The sequence below is a fragment of the Astyanax mexicanus genome, chromosome 20, assembly GCF_023375975.1.
Source record: "Astyanax mexicanus isolate ESR-SI-001 chromosome 20, AstMex3_surface, whole genome shotgun sequence".
Taxonomy (NCBI): domain Eukaryota; kingdom Metazoa; phylum Chordata; class Actinopteri; order Characiformes; family Acestrorhamphidae; genus Astyanax; species Astyanax mexicanus.
In genome coordinates this window covers 31,796,016-31,813,732 of record NC_064427.1, presented here as the reverse complement: position 1 = coordinate 31,813,732, position 17,717 = coordinate 31,796,016, and the positions used below count along the sequence as shown (strand labels likewise).

At 36.9% G+C, this 17,717-nt stretch overlaps 3 protein-coding genes across 3 annotated transcripts; 2 read left to right on the top strand and 1 right to left on the bottom strand.

Annotated features, from left to right (window-relative positions):
* Positions 1 to 2,715: 2,715 nt before the first annotated feature.
* Positions 2,716 to 3,800, bottom strand: LOC103038954 (histone H2A). The gene has a single exon (XM_007243427.3). It carries the CDS (start codon positions 3,681 to 3,683, stop codon positions 3,297 to 3,299), a length of 387 nt encoding a protein of 128 aa, XP_007243489.1. The 5' UTR covers positions 3,684 to 3,800; the 3' UTR covers positions 2,716 to 3,296.
* Positions 3,801 to 3,966: 166 nt separating this feature from the next.
* Positions 3,967 to 4,549, top strand: LOC103038646 (histone H2B 3). The gene has a single exon (XM_007243426.4). The coding sequence runs from the start codon at positions 4,043 to 4,045 to the stop codon at positions 4,421 to 4,423; it is 381 nt and encodes a 126-aa protein (XP_007243488.1). The 5' UTR covers positions 3,967 to 4,042; the 3' UTR covers positions 4,424 to 4,549.
* Positions 4,550 to 9,528: 4,979 nt separating this feature from the next.
* Positions 9,529 to 17,115, top strand: si:ch73-261i21.5 (zona pellucida-like domain-containing protein 1). Its single transcript, XM_022681354.2, has 11 exons — positions 9,529 to 9,573; positions 10,170 to 10,273; positions 10,642 to 10,868; positions 12,750 to 12,934; positions 13,122 to 13,194; positions 13,295 to 13,392; positions 13,991 to 14,071; positions 14,186 to 14,357; positions 14,739 to 14,850; positions 15,411 to 15,437; positions 16,239 to 17,115. Exons 2-11 carry the CDS (start codon positions 10,180 to 10,182, stop codon positions 16,391 to 16,393), a joined length of 1,224 nt encoding a protein of 407 aa, XP_022537075.2. The 5' UTR covers positions 9,529 to 9,573; positions 10,170 to 10,179; the 3' UTR covers positions 16,394 to 17,115.
* The last annotated feature ends 602 nt before the right edge of the window (positions 17,116 to 17,717 follow it).

The window sequence follows — 17,717 nt, the reverse complement described above, 5'->3', positions numbered from 1 at the left end:
CCTGGATACCGTGGCTCTTGATACATCACAAAGACTTGCTGTCTTGGTCACAGATGCGTCAGCAAGACGTGCACCAACAACTCTGGTATGTCACCCATAATGTTGTGTGCGTTGCAGTATTTTGGGCAAAACTGTGCTCTTACCCTGCTAATTGAACCTTCACACTCTGCTCTTACTGGTGCAATGTGCAATTAATGAAGATTGGCCACCAGGCTGCTTCAATTTAATCATGAAACCTCTCACACTAAAATGACAGGTGTTTCAGTTTCATTGTCCAACCCCTGTATGTTTACTATGGATTTTTTAGCTGTACTTTTAAATGCTATATGATTTGTATTTATGGTTGAATTTCATGAATTGTAGATTGTGCTCCTCTTTGTAAGTTAATCTTTTCTAATGATGAGCCAGAATTGCTTTAGTTTATTATTTATGGAGTTGTGGCTGAACAGAGAGAGCTCTGTGTTAATTAAATGTAATGTAACAACCAAGTTGTTATTAAATTGCTATGGGTTAAAATAGAGTAAAAAAAAAATACTCATTAGTGATCACGTTTAATAAATGATACTTGCGGCTGCTTTTTTTTTTTTTTTTTTTACCTTAAGCAGGATCAAAAAAATATTGCTTTATTTTTTTTCTTAGTACAGTTAAAAACAACCTGACCTTAACTCTCATTGGTGCAGCCCTGTTTGTTTTAGTATAGAAAATAAAATGTCCCACTGGTCACACTGTGCCTAGTTATAAATATGAATAAATGTAAATGTCGAAAGGCAGGCCTGTTAACAGACCTGCACAGCCGGTACTCACTGTATTAAAGCTGAGCTCTATCTTAGGCCATAAACAACAGTCCCCTTCACAGCTGCTACTGGTGTAGTGCTCCTGCAGTATTCTGTGTGCGAGAATCTGAAATAAGAGACTGACGGATTCACTGCATGTCTTTGTGCCTTTCTCAGGCCCTGAATAGTTATAATAAGCAAACATTAAAACAGTGAATATAACAGTACATGATGTTAATGTTTAGCTATTTGTTTAATGGAGGTGTGGCTAAATGGAGAGCGCTCTATGATAATTAAATATGTGTAATTATTTTACTAAATTATTCATTTGTGAAGGAATTCACTAAATTGTGTTTATAGATGCTAAAAGCATTGTTTTCGTTTCAGTTGAATCCATATATTATGGTATAATCTATGCATTTCCTTTGTACAATAGAACCATCATGATATACATATGAATAAATTCTTAAAGAGTTAATCAAAGCAGGCAGGCACAACCATGTGTAATAAGCCAACTAACTGTATTATACTTGGGCTCTAGCCTGGGCCATAAACAACAGTGTGTGTCTGAAATAAGATACTATTCACTATGTGTCTTTGTGAAGATAACAATACATGTTAATGTTTAGCCAATTGTTTTATGGAAATATGGCTAAATTGAGAGAGCCCTATGATAATTAAATACATGTGTTTATAACAGACTGAAATGTAATTATTTTTTAAAGTAATTAATTTGTGATTGAATTCATTAAATTGTGTTTATAGATGCTAAAAGCATTGTTTCCCTTTAAATTAAATTAATAAATTATAATCTATAATCTTTCCTTTGTACAATAAATCTATTTTTGGTGCAGCCATTAAAAAAAACCCTGACCTTAACTTTCATTGGTCATGTTTTAGTACTAAAGAAATCCACTCTGCCAAGATATAAATATGAATAAAATCTTAAAGAGTTAAACTTAAAAAAAAAAAAAAAGCAGGCAGGCACAACCATCTGTAATAATACCAGCTAACTGTATTAAACCTGTCCTCTAGCCTGGGCCATAAACAACAGTGTGTGTCTGAAATAAGAGACTAATTCACTATGTGTCTTTGTGGGGATAACAATACAACATGTAAATGTTTCGCTATTTGTTTTATGGAGATATGGCTGAACAGAGAGAGTTCTATGATAATTAAATGCACGTGTTTATAACAGGCTGGCATGTTATTATATTAATAATTAGTGATGGAATTCACTAAAGTGTGTTCATAGGTGTTAAAAAGCATTGCTTTCCTTTTGGTTGAATCCATAAATTATAGTATAATCTATGCATTTGCTTCCAATGCATGTACAATAAAACCATCATGACACTATTATTACTGATGCAGCCAATAAAGAAACCTGACCTTAACTGCTTTGGTGCAGGGTATATAAATACCCAGCTGGCATTTCAACATTGAATCAGCGTTGGATTTGGTGTTGATTTTGAAAAGTGAATCAACGTTGATATGGCAACGATAAGGCCCTGATCAGCATGTATCGAAAGCAAACGTTAAAACATTGGAGACTTTTTTCAAGTAATTTATTTGTTATGGGGTTCACTGAAATATGCGTTTGGATGCTAAATCCTATAAATTATGGTATACATGTATATTTTCATTTGTACAATAAAACCATCTTGACCTTAACTCATTGGTGCAGCCATACTTTATGTTTTAAATGTCCTACAAGCTTCCATTCTGCTAATTTATTAATATAAATAATTAGTAAATAATGAATAATTAGTAAATGTTATTATGCAGGCAGGCCTGCTAAGCTAACAGCCCTGCACAGCCATGTGTAATTACACCAGCTAACAGTATTAAAGCTGAGCTCTTGCCTGGGCCATAAACAACTGTCCCCTCCACAGTATTCTGTGTGTGTGTGTGTGGCTCTGAAATGAAACACTGATTCACTGCGTGTCTTTGTGCCTTTCTGAGGCGCTCAACATTTATTGAAACCAAACGTTAAAACAGCGGGGAGAACAGAACATAAAACAGGTTCACGGTTCAGTAGATATATGTATAGAGAGTCATTAATAACAGGTCGTGAAAGAGACGACGGTAACCAGCGTTGGTCCATAATAATAATCCTCATCATAATCATCATGGTCTGTGAAGGGTGCAGCGCAGCAGCAGCAGGCTGCCAGGACCTTCACCTCCTTTGTGTGTGTTTTAACAGCAAGTTGTTTTGAAACGCGTCCCTCGGCCATTTTTATAGCCAGTGTTGGTTTTAGCTAGTGCTAGTGTCCTTCTCATACATACATACACACACAGGGAATCATCCAGGAAACACCAACAGCAAAAAATAATACATATAGGTTATAAATCAATAGTGTACATGAAGCATTGTTTAGTTTAGATTTTTCGTCGCAGAACGAAAACGAACAACACACTGCAACGTAAAAATAAGAACAAGAAACAACACCTTCTGCTGAAAATGGGGGCTCCTTACAGAGCCGTTATATGCCAATGTCCTCGCTCACAAAAGCCGATGATTGATTACTTGCTCTTTGCGGGCTTCTCCGTTTTCTTGGGCAGGAGGACGGCCTGGATGTTTGGCAGCACTCCACCCTGGGCGATGGTCACACCGCCTAAAAGTTTATTCAGCTCCTCGTCGTTGCGCACGGCCAGCTGCAGGTGGCGGGGGATGATCCTGGTCTTTTTGTTGTCCCTCGCTGCGTTTCCAGCCAACTCGAGGATCTCAGCCGTCAGGTACTCCAGCACCGCGGCCAAGTACACAGGAGCCCCGGCTCCTACGCGCTCCGCGTAATTCCCTTTGCGTAACAGTCTGTGGACACGACCCACTGGAAACTGGAGCCCTGCTCTCGAAGAGCGAGACTTCGCTTTAGCCCGAGCTTTGCCTCCGGTTTTCCCCCTTCCAGACATGTCTGAACTACCAGCTGTCTCGCTTGTATACAAATTCTTTGTTGTTGTAGTATTATTATAACAGCAGTGCTGCACCAGCCACCAGAGAGCTCTCCGCTATGATGTAAGTTAAGCAGGGTTTTGTATTTATACCGCAAACCCGCTCCGGATTGGATGCAGCGAATCCCAGAGACGCGACCAATCGCGCCGCGTTCAGTGTGGCACGACACATGCCGTACAACCAATAGAAGCGCGTTCTGATCTAGCCGCTATTTGCATACAGACTCTATAAATACAGGGCAAGCCACAGCGAATAAATGAGCAAACAGCTGAGCCTGAGAGATTTGGACTGACTGGCTGACTGAAACAAATCACACAAGATGCCCGAGCCAGCGAAATCCGCCCCTGCCCCCAAAAAGGGCTCGAAAAAGGCAGTGACCAAGACGCAGAAGAAGGGGGATAAGAAAAGGCGCAAGACCAGGAAAGAAAGTTACGCCATTTATGTGTACAAAGTGTTGAAACAGGTCCACCCGGACACGGGCATCTCCTCTAAGGCAATGGGCATTATGAATTCGTTTGTGAATGACATCTTCGAGCGCATTGCTGGAGAAGCCTCTCGCCTTGCCCACTACAACAAGCGCTCCACCATCACCTCCCGAGAGATTCAGACGGCTGTGCGCCTGCTTTTGCCGGGAGAGCTCGCCAAGCACGCCGTTTCGGAAGGCACCAAGGCTGTGACGAAGTACACGAGCTCCAAGTGAATGAAAGGGCGAGCACGAGACATGATGGATGAACGTGGACGGAAGAGCTCTGCCACTGTTTCTGTGGAGGGAGGAGACTGACGGGGGGTGATCTACTGGTGGTGGTGGCTCGGTATCGCATGTTGGTCCTGGGATTCTTGTTCGTCTTGCGCAAAAGAAAAAAAAAACATTCTGAAGGAGCATTCTGGACAATACTGTATCTCAGTAACTCGCCTCTTGTTTTCTTGATTTTTCTGTTTGTTTTGTATTTTTAAGCCTTGGGAATTGCTTTGATGCTTTCCTCTCCAATTTTATGGCCAAATCTCTGTTGAATGTTCCTGTCTTAATTCAGAACTCATGTCTTTTTTTGCATGTGTGATGATCATGACCATGTAATTGCAGATGTGGTGCGTAACCCCCAGGTTCTGGGGTCTGTGCCTGGGGGCGTAAAATAACATTAATACCCAAAAGCCTCAGAAAACATGTGAAATAATTGCTTTGTTGTGCAAATAAAAACAAATCCATGTCATATTCATGAACATTCATGAACACAAAAATCTTGTCCAATTAAAGAAATAAACATGTTGCTACATATTAACACCAGCACCTTTCCTTATGTTTGTCATTATTGTGATATCATATGGTAATGATAGTAATAATAATTATACATTGTAGTACATACAATGTGTAATATATATACCTGGTAAAAAAAAAGAAAAGAAAAGGGAAGCACTTTGATACTTGTGTTCTAAGCTGCCAAAAAAATCTGGGTAGTTGTGCTAAAGAAGGTGCGATTTGTCCGGTATTATTTTCTACAGATTGTGTTACTGGGGGACAATAACAGGGAGAAGATTGCATCTGGGCTTGGTAAAATATCAAGGCCTTTGCCCCAGGAGGTGGAAGCTGGCAAGCCATTCAGATTGATAGTGTAATATTCCAGGCTCATTCCTGAACCACCCAGCCTGTTCTGTATAGTTCAGATAGTCTACCTAACAGTATATATATTAGACTGCTATATACATACATAGACAATAGTAAGCTATATTTGCTAAATGTTATTACCTTCTTTTTACTATTATATCTGGTGGTTTAACATTCAATACAAATAACATTAAGAAGTTAATGTAAAACTAAAGAATGTTAGGTTACCTGAAGGTTTCTGCATAATAGGAATCACAAATAACTGTCACACATATTTATGCATATTAATTCTTTTCACCCACTGAATTATTTGCAAGCCACACATTTTTTCTTTATTCTTTCAGGACTGATACATTTAATATTGAGGACAATAAAGCTAAACAGGATAATGCGCGGAATTCTTTGTTGTAAACCAAAAATCGTTAAACAAACCAGAAAATGTTTTATACTTTAGAGTATTATAAGTACCACATTTAGCATTAAGAACAGATGTGCACACTCTTTGGATTTCCTCAGTGTCTTCATGAGGTAGAATCTCCTGGAATAGCTTTCTCAGTTCATGGAGATGCCTGAAACATTTGGCTGGTACTGTATGTAAAAAAAATGCTAGTCTGATTGGCTAAAATGTGTTGTGCCTCATCCAAAACGCCTTCTTATAACTCCAACATGAATGGATGGGGCTTAAGCTGCTGTAAACATAATAGTGTTTATGTATAAATACTCTAGATCTAAATAGTGTGGACTGGAGAGTGAATGTTACCAGTGTAAACTTTACCCACATTTACATATGTGAGTATTAATTTCTTTAATTAGTCACACACTGCACAGCAATAAAACAGCATTATACCTCCAAACAAACACACTCACATTAGTGCAGTGTTTCTCATTCCTGATATTTATAGCTTTCCCTTCTCCCAAAGCACCTGATTCAAATATTCAACTAAAATAAATTTACAGAGGTGCAGTTGGTACAAAGGGGCTAAAGGGGCTGCACTGATTAAATTAAACTGTGTTTTAAGTAAGCTTAAATAGTAGACATTAGGTAAACATAACCTAAAAACAACACTTAACTTTTTCAGGGAAATCAAGATCAGTAACACGTTCATCAATTCAGTTGTCTAAAAATTGAGGCTAAAATGTCTTTATAGTAGTATAGAAAAAAAACTCAACTAGAATTTCAGGAAAAAAATCAGAATCTATTATACCATCACATTTTTGTTATAAGATGAAAAATGGAAAAGTCTAAAAAAAAAAAAAAAAGATTTTTTTTTTTTTTGTTCTGTTAGCGAAAGGCAGAAATTAAAAACATTTATTAGTTCAAAATTTTGCCTAAAATGGTCAGGAAATATAACTGATAAATGATCAATAGATTTCCCAAATTCTCAAATTCAAAAAAAGTAAAATCTGCTCATCAAGTTTTGCAGTGTGGTAGAACAAATGGTTTATTTGGTAAGCTTAGAAGCCGAAACAATCTTGTTTAAATTAAAGGAAATGAATCGCCTTTTACAACACTATGCTACTGTTAATTTAAGGGTAAGTTCCTAGCAACCCTGCTGCTAGTTCTTTACTGTTTTTTTTACACATTTTATATTTAGAATTGTATTTTTTTAATGATGTTAACAGTTTCAAGTTTCATGGAATGGATCATTCTTCGATTAAGCATTTTTTTATGGATTATGTATGTACAAATCCACTGGCATGCCAAAAGTCATGGGATAGCACTAAGGAATTTGATCATGAATTGTTACCTCAGGGGATGGCTTGGGCTTGTATAAGTTATAAGGTGTTATCTTGTAAGAGAGTTTGAATACTGGCCACCGTGCCCATGGCAAGAGACAGTTCTAATGGGGCCTAAAAGTGGGTGCCAGATGGATGGGGCACTATTTTGAAGACATTCAGCATTCCTTAATCCACATGTTCATAGAAGGCATTACTAATGCCTTATGAACAGTAATGATTATTAACGGTGGCATCTGGTTGGAATTGTCTAGCCAAACAGATATTCAGGAGGCCAATGCAGGAGGGCCCCACATATCCCACAGGTCAGTGCAGTGATCTTTAGCTATTATCTATGGGACATGGCAAAAGTCATGGGTCATAATACTAGTTCCTGTCCCTTACAATGTTTTCAAACAGCATTAGTCACATTCCAGACAGTGTTGTGACGGTTACTCCCAAATCCCTTTCTCTGCACACGTGCACTGAGATGCAAACGTCTGCATTACTCAAAGCTCAGAGCTGATGCTATCAGAGCTCCTTTTATCCCATAATTATCTCCGGTTACTTCGTCCTGGCCTACAAATTCCCCAGTGAGGCAAATTAATATCATTGTTATTTTAATACATTCTGAGAGCCAGCATCTGTCTTCAAGTGTTGTATCACAAAACCAGAAAAATAAAAGTTAGGGGATTTCATGCTGTCTATCTAATATCAGTGTCCTCTTTATAAGATGCATGGTGTAATTGTATGGGGTTTTCAGAACTGAGAACATCACTGAGAACAAGGGGTTCAGTTGGTTTAACTTCATCTGTGACTAAGAACAGATATCACACACCTTCAAACAAAAGGCTTCACCTTTAAAAGGTTGCAACAACAATGATGTTTTTTTTTAATCCCATGGGAGAGGAACAATGCGATGCATACGATCCCTTAAAAAACAGAAGATGCCTCCCTAACTCTGGCTCTTCTGTAGTATCGATTGACTCTTAATCCACTTTAATCTTCCTGAAGAAAGAGTAATAGGTAGTATATACTTACAAAGAGTGTTATTAGACACCATTAGCTGGATATTGTCTATCTATTTGTTATATATGTAACTATTTTAAGATAATAAGCTTATTATTTAACTATTATCATACTACAAACAAAATATGGACAAAAAGTATTGGGACAACTGCTTATTCATAGTTTCTTCTGAAATCTGAATTCTTCTGGCTCTACTGTCCAGGGAAAGCTTTTTTTAACTAAATTTTGGAGCAACGCTGTGAGAATTTGATTGCATTCAGTAACAAGAGCATTAGTGAGGTCAGGATGTTGGCTGATCACCACCTCACCTAAATCCTCTACTCCCCAACTTACCCCAGAAGTACTAGATGGTGCAATCATTCCAGCCGGGGGAGGGGGGAGGTGCCAATAGGTTCAAGTTTATCTGCTACAAAGAGTACTACTATATTCTATATTGGCAGGACAAAGCCGTGCCAACAATAGGTACAACTGTGCAACTCAACTCAATGCGTTTAGAAAACAGGATATTCACAAACAATTAAAAATAAAGTCTGTGAATTCTAACACTACATATAAATAGTAACTACTATGACAAAACAACGCAATTAAATCTCTGGCTTATAGCTCAATTATAACTCTATAATAACTCATTTTGCATTGATATCCTTACAGTCACAGAACACTTACATTAAAGATGCCAAGGTTACTACACGCTAAAAAACAGAGGTACGATATGAGTACTTTTTTGTACTCAGAGGTACACTCTTTATAATTGTACCCTCAATGGTACACTATTGGTCTTAACACGGTCAGATTTGTTCCCTTTGAAGTACAAAGTCATTCCTAACAGCAATAAGTACTGATTTGTACCATTTAACCAGCCAAAAGGTACATTCAGTATTTTGTATCATTGTACTAATAAACAATATATATATATATTAATTGCACATTTTTCATTTGAAAGCCAGACAATTTTGGATCATCAAGTTCTTGACACATATTTAGTTGATGATAATGTTAATAATCTCTATACTCTTTACTGGCACAAAAATATGGGTACAAAAAAGGACTTTCACTGAAAGGTACTTTTTTGTACCTCAATATAAGGTACAGCCCCAGCGACAAGCTTTGTACTCTTTTAGGTACAAATCTGTACTTACTTTTCTTATACCATAAATACAATAAATCTATATAATTATATACTTTTTAACAATTAATTGACTAGTAAATCCTCTATTAACACATTAACGTGAACAGAAATCTCAAAACCAGCTGTGGTGCCAAAGAACTACACAATACAAATGATGCATGCGTATCAGACAGGTAATGTTAGTTGCTGTGGCTGCTTGTCTTGCCCTCCAGGCTTTCTCTTTCTTTCTCATAACCCCTCGTTTTGTTAATGGTGACCTCTTACACTCTTTCACACATGCCTGTTTGAAAGGAGGCCAGTATAAATATTGGGCGTCATACGAGGAGAAAGTGACAGAGACCCAGACGCAGAGGGAGCGTGAAGACGTGCTTACAAGGTAACATAGTTGAGAGAATTTTTCATTTTGTTTTTTGGAAACTTTTTGTAAGTAAACAGGAGGCGCTTTCAATATAACACATTTCTTTTAGCATGCAGTATGTTTATTAATGCTCAATGCTGTGGAGATGTTTGCAAGGGCATTATGATATATTTCAGCATATTATTTTTTAACCATAGAGCTTTTGTTTGCATGTATATGGTTGATTTGTTAGATTATTATTATTATTATTATTATTATTATTATTATTATTATTATTATTATATATTATTATTATTAGTAGTAGTAGTAGTAGTAGTAGTAGTAGTAGTAGTAGTAGTATTGGTATAATTATTCAAACACTGTGTGAATCAATCAAACACTGAGTGAAACATTGCCTTAATTAATCAATAAATCAGGAATCCAATATTGTGCAATCAATTAAAAAAATATCAAATACATTTAAATAATATAAATAATATTTAAAGTACATGTTCATATTATATATATTTTTATATATTATATTTTTATTTATTTCTCCCTTTTTTATGTTAAATTGATTTAAGAAATGAAGGTTATAATGAGGATGTATGTACTGTGTGGGATTTCCCCTGCAGCCAGGACACAATGTGGCTGCTTCTCCTACTGTATCAGCTTGGCCTGATTCTCCACAGCTGTGCCCAGAATCCTTGTTTTACAAACCCTACATTCAGAGAGCCAGGTCAGTTAAAGCATCTGCACACACACACACACATACACACACCCATCCATCCATTCTTTCCAGCTCACCTTTCACTCCTTTACAAGCAAATAATAATCATTGCAGGACCACCCAGCAACCTGATGAGTATGTTTGTGTGCGTAAGCACGTGTGAGTAATTTGCCCATGGCTATATGTCCTGTTTGACCGCATATACTGTATTTAACAAAAGCTTTTGGCTTTTACAGGCATTTGAGTATAGTGTCTATGTAATGCCAATTTTGTAATTGACTGTCACATTATACCAAGAGTACCCAAACATAAGAAAATCTATAAAATATATTATATAAATATATACATTCTGTTAATTTGCTTTGTGTATTTCACAGCCAACTCAGATATCACGGTCGTTTGTGGCCCACACAGGATTGATCTGCGTATTCTGCTGTGTCCCATTTACTTTGGAGGATATAATGAAACACTGATGGCTCTGAACAGTGTCTTCAACAAACCAGAATGCATGGGGACCCCGGTGTGGTCTGTAGACCCCCCTATCCTCCGATTTCAGTTTCCTATCACTGAGGCAGCCATCAGTGCGTGTGCTACTAAAATAAAGGTATTTTTAAAGTTATAAAAAAAGTTCTGCAGCCATTGTCCTCAAAACAGAACAGTGATTAATGTTATAATGCATTTATTTAGTATTTTGTTTATTGGTGCCTAATGTGTATGTTTTTGGTTGGGGTAAACATGCTGAAATGTAAATATACATGCCTGTTTATAACTCAGAATGCCTCCAATTAAACACTGTTTTTTCTTTCATGGTATTCATAGTTCATATAACACAGCAACAGTGTATAATAGACTAACCTAGCATTTTCAGAATTGCTCTCTTCTTTATGTACTCTTGTACTCCTGTCAGTAGGGTGTACAGTTAGTTAGCTAGCTTGCTAACTTGCTGAAATGAGTATAGCTGGCAGATGGGTTAGCTTTTAGCCTAGCACCCGCTCACTTCACTGGCTTCCCGCAGTTTGTGGCAAGTCCCTCGTTTAAAGCCATGTTTGGATAGAATTTGTTTTACAGGGGGAGGTGGGGTATTTTACTACAGGTCATCTGTACATTTTTTGGCTATGCTATAGGTTATGCTACACAATGACTCATCTAAACCTATGGTTTGCCACAGGCTTGACTGACTTGAGGTTTCTGTGCCATTTACAATGAAACTTCAAAAAAGTGTGATTTTACAGGATATAAAGGAATATTTATATAGTGTTGTCTACCCCACCCCACCCCTCCACAGACAATATGCTCACTCAGGTTGCCCAGCTTAGGACACTGAACCTAAACAAACAAGTGCAAGAAGAGTTAAATAACTTCTACCATGGCAAGCTAAATTATAAACCAGCTCATGTGGATTTTGTATAACGTTGTCCGTGGTTAGCTAGTTAGCATTATACAGTACTAGCTGTGTTAGCCTATGCCAAGTTCGTTATACCAAATGTTTACTAAAAGTTGGAGTTACTACTTAATAGATCTTAGTAATATACTGCTTCGTTTAGCAGTAAACATATAAATCTGCAGCCTGAACTAGATCTCAGTTATGACCTGCCCTCACTGCTGTCAAGCAAAGCCAGTGAAGACTGGAAATGAACAGCTAAATAGCTAACGCTACCTAGTTGCTAGGAATGGCCACGAGTAATGTTATTCCGTTTTGATTAATTGCAATTCACATTGGCTGGTAGCATTACTGTGTTAGCCCGCATAGTCTAGTTCACTTTAGCTAACCTTGCTAACCTAGCTAGCTGTCTGAAACTGATATAAATGTGACCACTCATTTTTTTTTATTAACTTCAATGCTTGTCCCTAGTTAGCTAAGCTAACCTAGTGGTTGTGATAAATGACCTGGCTAAAGTAGGTTGCTATCCTGTTCTGGAGAAATGGAGCCAGGGACTTGCCTCGTCATCTTTCTGAGCTCAAAGTCCTCTTAATCTGTCAAACTCACTGCCAATATTTACTCTCGTTTTATGTTGTCTTTAATTACTAAGCTTTTTTTGACAAATACCAAGGCTTTTTAGGCTGTGTAGCAGCTGTCCACACCCACACATTTTTGTACACAGGATTAATATTGTGGTTATAGTGACAGGTTGTTTTTACAAGTAAAAGGTGTTGTAATCTTTAATAATGTGGATGCAGTCCATAACAATGCCAAAATCAAATGGGACTAAAATCTCTGAGAAAATCGATACTAATCCTTGTTTCCATAATCTCCATCTGTGGTACTGAACTGAAACATTTCACTACTGTTTTGGTTAGTTTCTTTTCAATGAGGACATAACAGTTTTGGAGGTTTAGAGAATGTGAATTCTAGGGCATTTTCATCCATATTAGTGTATCCAGTGCACACAGCATGCCCATTAATTGTATGGGATTTGCTCTTGATAAAGTGTACATTTGAAGTACACAGAAGTTACACTTTTTAGCTTGTTTCCAACACCAACAGATCACCCAGGAGATTGGTTCGGGGATCTTCGCAGACTATTCCATTGTCCAGTATGTGAACATCTTGGGAATTGTGAACTCACTGGACCCAGGTGCTGGAATAATTACCTATCATTCTGAGATGATTTACTTGTTCTCCTGCCGATACCCACTGCAGTACCTGGTCAACAACACAGAGACCAGCGTGTGAGTAAATCTATAGTATTGACAGTTGAATTCCAGTGAATGCCAATGATTACAAATACTGTGATCTATTGAACTCCTGAAATTACAGTGCATTTTATAATCAGACACAAATAAGAATAAAGTAAAAAAAAAAAGCAATGTGGTACTTATACTAATCCTGTCAAACTCTCTCTGTTTGCTTGAGCAGATCAGGAGTGAGCCTGGCCATTAATGACAATAATGGCAGTTTCATTCAAACTCTTAATATGAGGCTGTATGAGGTGTGCTTTTATTTTGTTCTGAGCCCAAGCAAATATTTACAAAAGCCATAGGTAGGTCATACAAGCAATAAATCACTATGTGTTTATCTCTGACATTTAGGACAATAAGTACACAACTTATCTCCAGATACCCCCATCAGGAATGCAACTGAAAACCAGGATTTATGTGCAGGTTCGGGCCACTAACCTCACAACAAGGTGGGCAACACTGAGTAGAAAATGTATTTATTTCTTACCATTAAATTACAAAGTATGAAATCATGCTATTTGATGTGTTTTAGTATTTTAATGGACTTTACATTCAAACTATAGCATTTAAATATTTAAACAGAAAAAAATGAGTGTGCTTACTTTAGATTTTGGCAGTAATCCAAACAGCGTGGTTGCATGCACTTGGGTAATCAGATAATATAAATGAGAATATGTAAAAAAAAAAAAAAAAAAACCTCTTGGTTTACATAATATTTCTATTATGTGATGTAAAAATCAAGTTATCTGACATGGCTTTTCATAAACATACACTCATCTTACTGCAACACTGCCCTTTTTACATTTCTTTTTCTATATTGCTATACAAATTGACTTTTTTTAATTAATAAACTTTAAGAATTCAGATTACTAAGCCATATTTTCAATCAGATTTCTAGGCCCTACGGCTACTACTACAAATCTGATATAAGAAATCAAAGTAAACAGAAGACAATTGTAGCAATATGATTATGACTGAATTATTAAGTGCATGTTAACTCTCTCAGTGCTGCTGGAACCAGTAAGACATTTGCCTTTCTGTCAAAAGGTTCAATGTTATGCTGGATCGATGCTATGCCTCCATCAGCCCATACCCTATAAACACCACATACTACGATCTTTTTGTGGGGTAAATATGTCCTTTAAAATTACTTTTCTTTATCTATAAACATTTTTCTATTACATTTATTTTGAGCTGAGTTTTTTTAAACATTCATTTCCACTTGATCCCACTTCATCTCAGGTGTACCCGTGATAGTCAGACTGTGATGGGTATCAATGGTGTTAGTCAAGAGGCTCGCTTCTCCTTTGAGGCCTTTCGGTTTGTTGAGCACAGGAACCAGACCATATCCACCTTCTATCTGCATTGTGCTACCAGACTCTGTGAGAGTTCCGCCTGCAGTAGTCTTCGGCCGGTCAGTCAGCCTTCCTTATATTGATTTTAGTTTTAAAAATTTCAAAGCAGCATAGAGATACTAGCTATATTATGTTCCACAAAGTCTGCATTGAGTACCTGTATACCCTGAGCACACAGCTGATAAAATAGATTAATTCAGAATGCTTTGTAACATAGGATTACTGGACAAATTGGCATCCACTGACAAATCAACTAGCATACCCTAAAAACAGTCAATCAAGTTACACATTAGTCATATATCCACTTGGTGTAATATAATATCACTCGCGATTACAATTTATAATGTATGCACTCTGTTTAAACACATGTTGCTACACACTACTGATTTCTGGTCTTGTCTAAATGCCTATACTAAATGTTCAGTGTGCTCTTTTCTCAGAATTGTACGACATCTGGGAGAAGAAAGAGGGGGGTGAATTCAGAGCAAAACACCATAGTAAGTGACATGGCCACTGTCAGCTCTGGACCCATCATCACCTCAGTGGACAATGGTGAGACATTCAATTCAACTTTTGCTAATTTATTTAATGTATTATTGCACTAATCCTGCTTCACCAGTCCCTTATCTGTGTAAGGAAAGAGATAAACAAAGTAATTCTAAATAGTTTTAAAATGGATAATTGCACACTTGCATGATTGTTCAAAATGGTGGTTATAGAATCCAGAAATTCTAATCAATATGAGGCCTTCGAGTTAAATAATAAATTCATAGAGATGATTTGCATGCAGACCTTTTGTATTATTTCTATGTTTACATTCACATTCACATTTACATTTAGGGTATTTAGCAGATGCCCTTATCCAGAGCGACTTTTCCAATGTGCTTTACTGATTGCTTGGAAAATATTCATATCTAGTTTGTAGAGACTAGAATCATAAAGATACACATAACTTCAATAATGTTTGAAACCTAGGAGAAAAGGGTTAGTTAAGGAACTCTGAAACACACAGATTCCCCCTTTCCATGTCTAAACAATGTAGAGTAAAGCTTTCTGTACATATGATATCAAAAAGTAAATTTATTGTAAAACATTGTATTTTTCTTTTCCAGGTGCAGAGTCACGACCGTTTTCATCAGGTAGGCACCTGCTTAAAAGTCTTTAGTTCAAGTACATCATGGAGTTTGGTTAGAAAGAGGGCATTAGTTATGGATAATTAATATTTAGATATTTAGATATTTAGATAGATAGATATTTAGATAGATAGATAGATAGATAGATAGATAGATAGATAGATAGATAGATAGATAGATAGATAGATAGATAGATAGATAGATAGATAGATAGATATTACTGTTCTATATAGAAAGTCATCCGATAGCAGTACATTTACATTAATCATTAAATATTACTTGTTGTGAGGTGTTTTCTTGCAAGTGTGGGTGAACACAGGTCAACTTGCTCATGACAAGGCAACATGAATTACTAATTGGATGTGTATTGCACGTTTCTCGATTCAGTGTCACATATGTACTAGAAAGACAGCATAGAAAGCATAACCACCCACAGGGGAAAGTGCAGTGGGTGGTTATGATTGTGATCGGCAGCATCTGTTTGGAATTGTCCATGCAAACAGACAAGTGGCAGAATTTACCACTACAGTCAACCACATCAGCACCCAAGGAGCAATGACACTGAGGGAGGAGAAAAAGATTGTCCAGGGGTCCAAGGGTCAAACCAGTGACCTTCTAGGCCCAAACTCACATCTTTAACCTTTAGGCCACAGCTTTTACAGTTTTTTAACAGACTGTGTAACAACATGAATGAGTATGAGTTTGAAATGTTATATTAACATCAGATTTTAAGGACCTGAAGTAACTGGCATGATTATGAGCTTACCAGTGTTTTTTTTTTTTTTTTTTTTTGCCTTATATGAACAGCAAACGAAGAGTCCCAAAAAAACAGCACAGTGTTCGGTGTATCAGTAGCTGTTGGGATGCTTGGCACACTCTGCGTCACCCTGCTGGCAGTGATTATCTACCGGATGCACAGGGGCAAGTCTGCTAACGCTGCAGAGAACAGCTTCTTCCAATGAGCATACTCACAAAGACAGAGGTGCTGAACTGGGCCTAGCTATTGCATTTCAGAATTTCCTAATATATTATAAGGACAAAATACATTCCACATGTCCAGTGCCTTCATGGAATTCACTCTGTTGAACTGCTGGGGATGCTGGAGTTAATGAAGTTGGAGTATTAATTATTGGACATTAAAGAAATGCTGTTTTTTTAGTTTAATCTCTGTTTGTAACATATCAATTACCAGGTCGGTACCAAAAATAACAGAACAGTCATACCTTGCAATAATAGATTAAAATACACAATACCATACTTTGCTTTGAGAATAACAGTATTTGGCATGCTTTTTAGTACAAGCTATACATAATTAAACAAAAAAAATGATTACTCTCATCTAGATCAGATTCTGAAACTTTACTTTCAGTAACTACAAAACTTTCCAAACACCAGCCTGGTTACAGGAAACCTGTGATGCTTGAAAGGAACACAAGTGACAAATAGAAGTGGAGGCTTAGTCACTAATTTTCTCTTACATGAAATTTGTACTATAACCAGACATAACTACATATCTTTTTTTTTTTTTGCATGCAGTTTTTATATAAAATAAATAAGCTATGTGTAAATGTTGAGATTCTTCTGCATGTTTAATCATTGACTATCTTCTGTTGTCACACAATGTTTTGTTGTAGAAAGTGCATAAAAATACCTTCAGTTATCCAAATAAAACATTAAATACCAATTTTCATTGTTCTGTTTTTTTTTTTTTTACTTCTTTATAGTGCTCTTAATAGGGTGGAGAATTTCACCCCCTACAAATCGGCACAGCTTTTTTTCTTTTTTTATATCTCTACCACCTTAAATGTTGCAGCCTCTTCCATCTGTAGCTCCATTCAAGGTGGAACGGAAAAGTTAGCTAGCTATCTACTGATATTTATAACTAGCGATTTGTTATGCTTATTATAAAGAAAATGACCATAAAGCTATGCATTAACCTATGATAATATAATGGTTATTGTAAATTTTCACAAGGAAAATACTTTATTTGTGAGTTTTGTTTGGTCGCTTGTCAAATCTTGCCAACAATTGGCACCCCTCTGTTGTAAGTGTGCCTCCAAAAAAAAATCTAATTTTGAAGGGCCATGTAGCCCTAACACTTCCCCCAATACCCCTCCTGGTACCGCCAGTCTACAACACAAAAAGCAACATTGTCACCCACCCTGCTACACATCTACTCTGAACTATTTAGAATCACCTGCCTACTGAAAACGTTTTTTAAACTTGATCTGCCGATACAGATATGACCCCTTATTAGAAATATAACACTAGTTTAAGTAACAGACT

Coding starts and splice junctions, on each gene's coding strand:
- LOC103038954 (XM_007243427.3), bottom strand. CDS start 3,683: ATGTCTGGAAGGGGGAAAACCGGAGGCAAAGCTCGGGCTAAAGCGAAG.
- LOC103038646 (XM_007243426.4), top strand. CDS start 4,043: ATGCCCGAGCCAGCGAAATCCGCCCCTGCCCCCAAAAAGGGCTCGAAA.
- si:ch73-261i21.5 (XM_022681354.2), top strand. CDS start 10,180: ATGTGGCTGCTTCTCCTACTGTATCAGCTTGGCCTGATTCTCCACAGC. Junction 13,393..13,990: donor GCCACTAACCTCACAACAAG/GTGGGCAACACT, acceptor TTCTGTCAAAAG/GTTCAATGTTATGCTGGATC. Junction 14,358..14,738: donor CCTGCAGTAGTCTTCGGCCG/GTCAGTCAGCCT, acceptor CTCTTTTCTCAG/AATTGTACGACATCTGGGAG.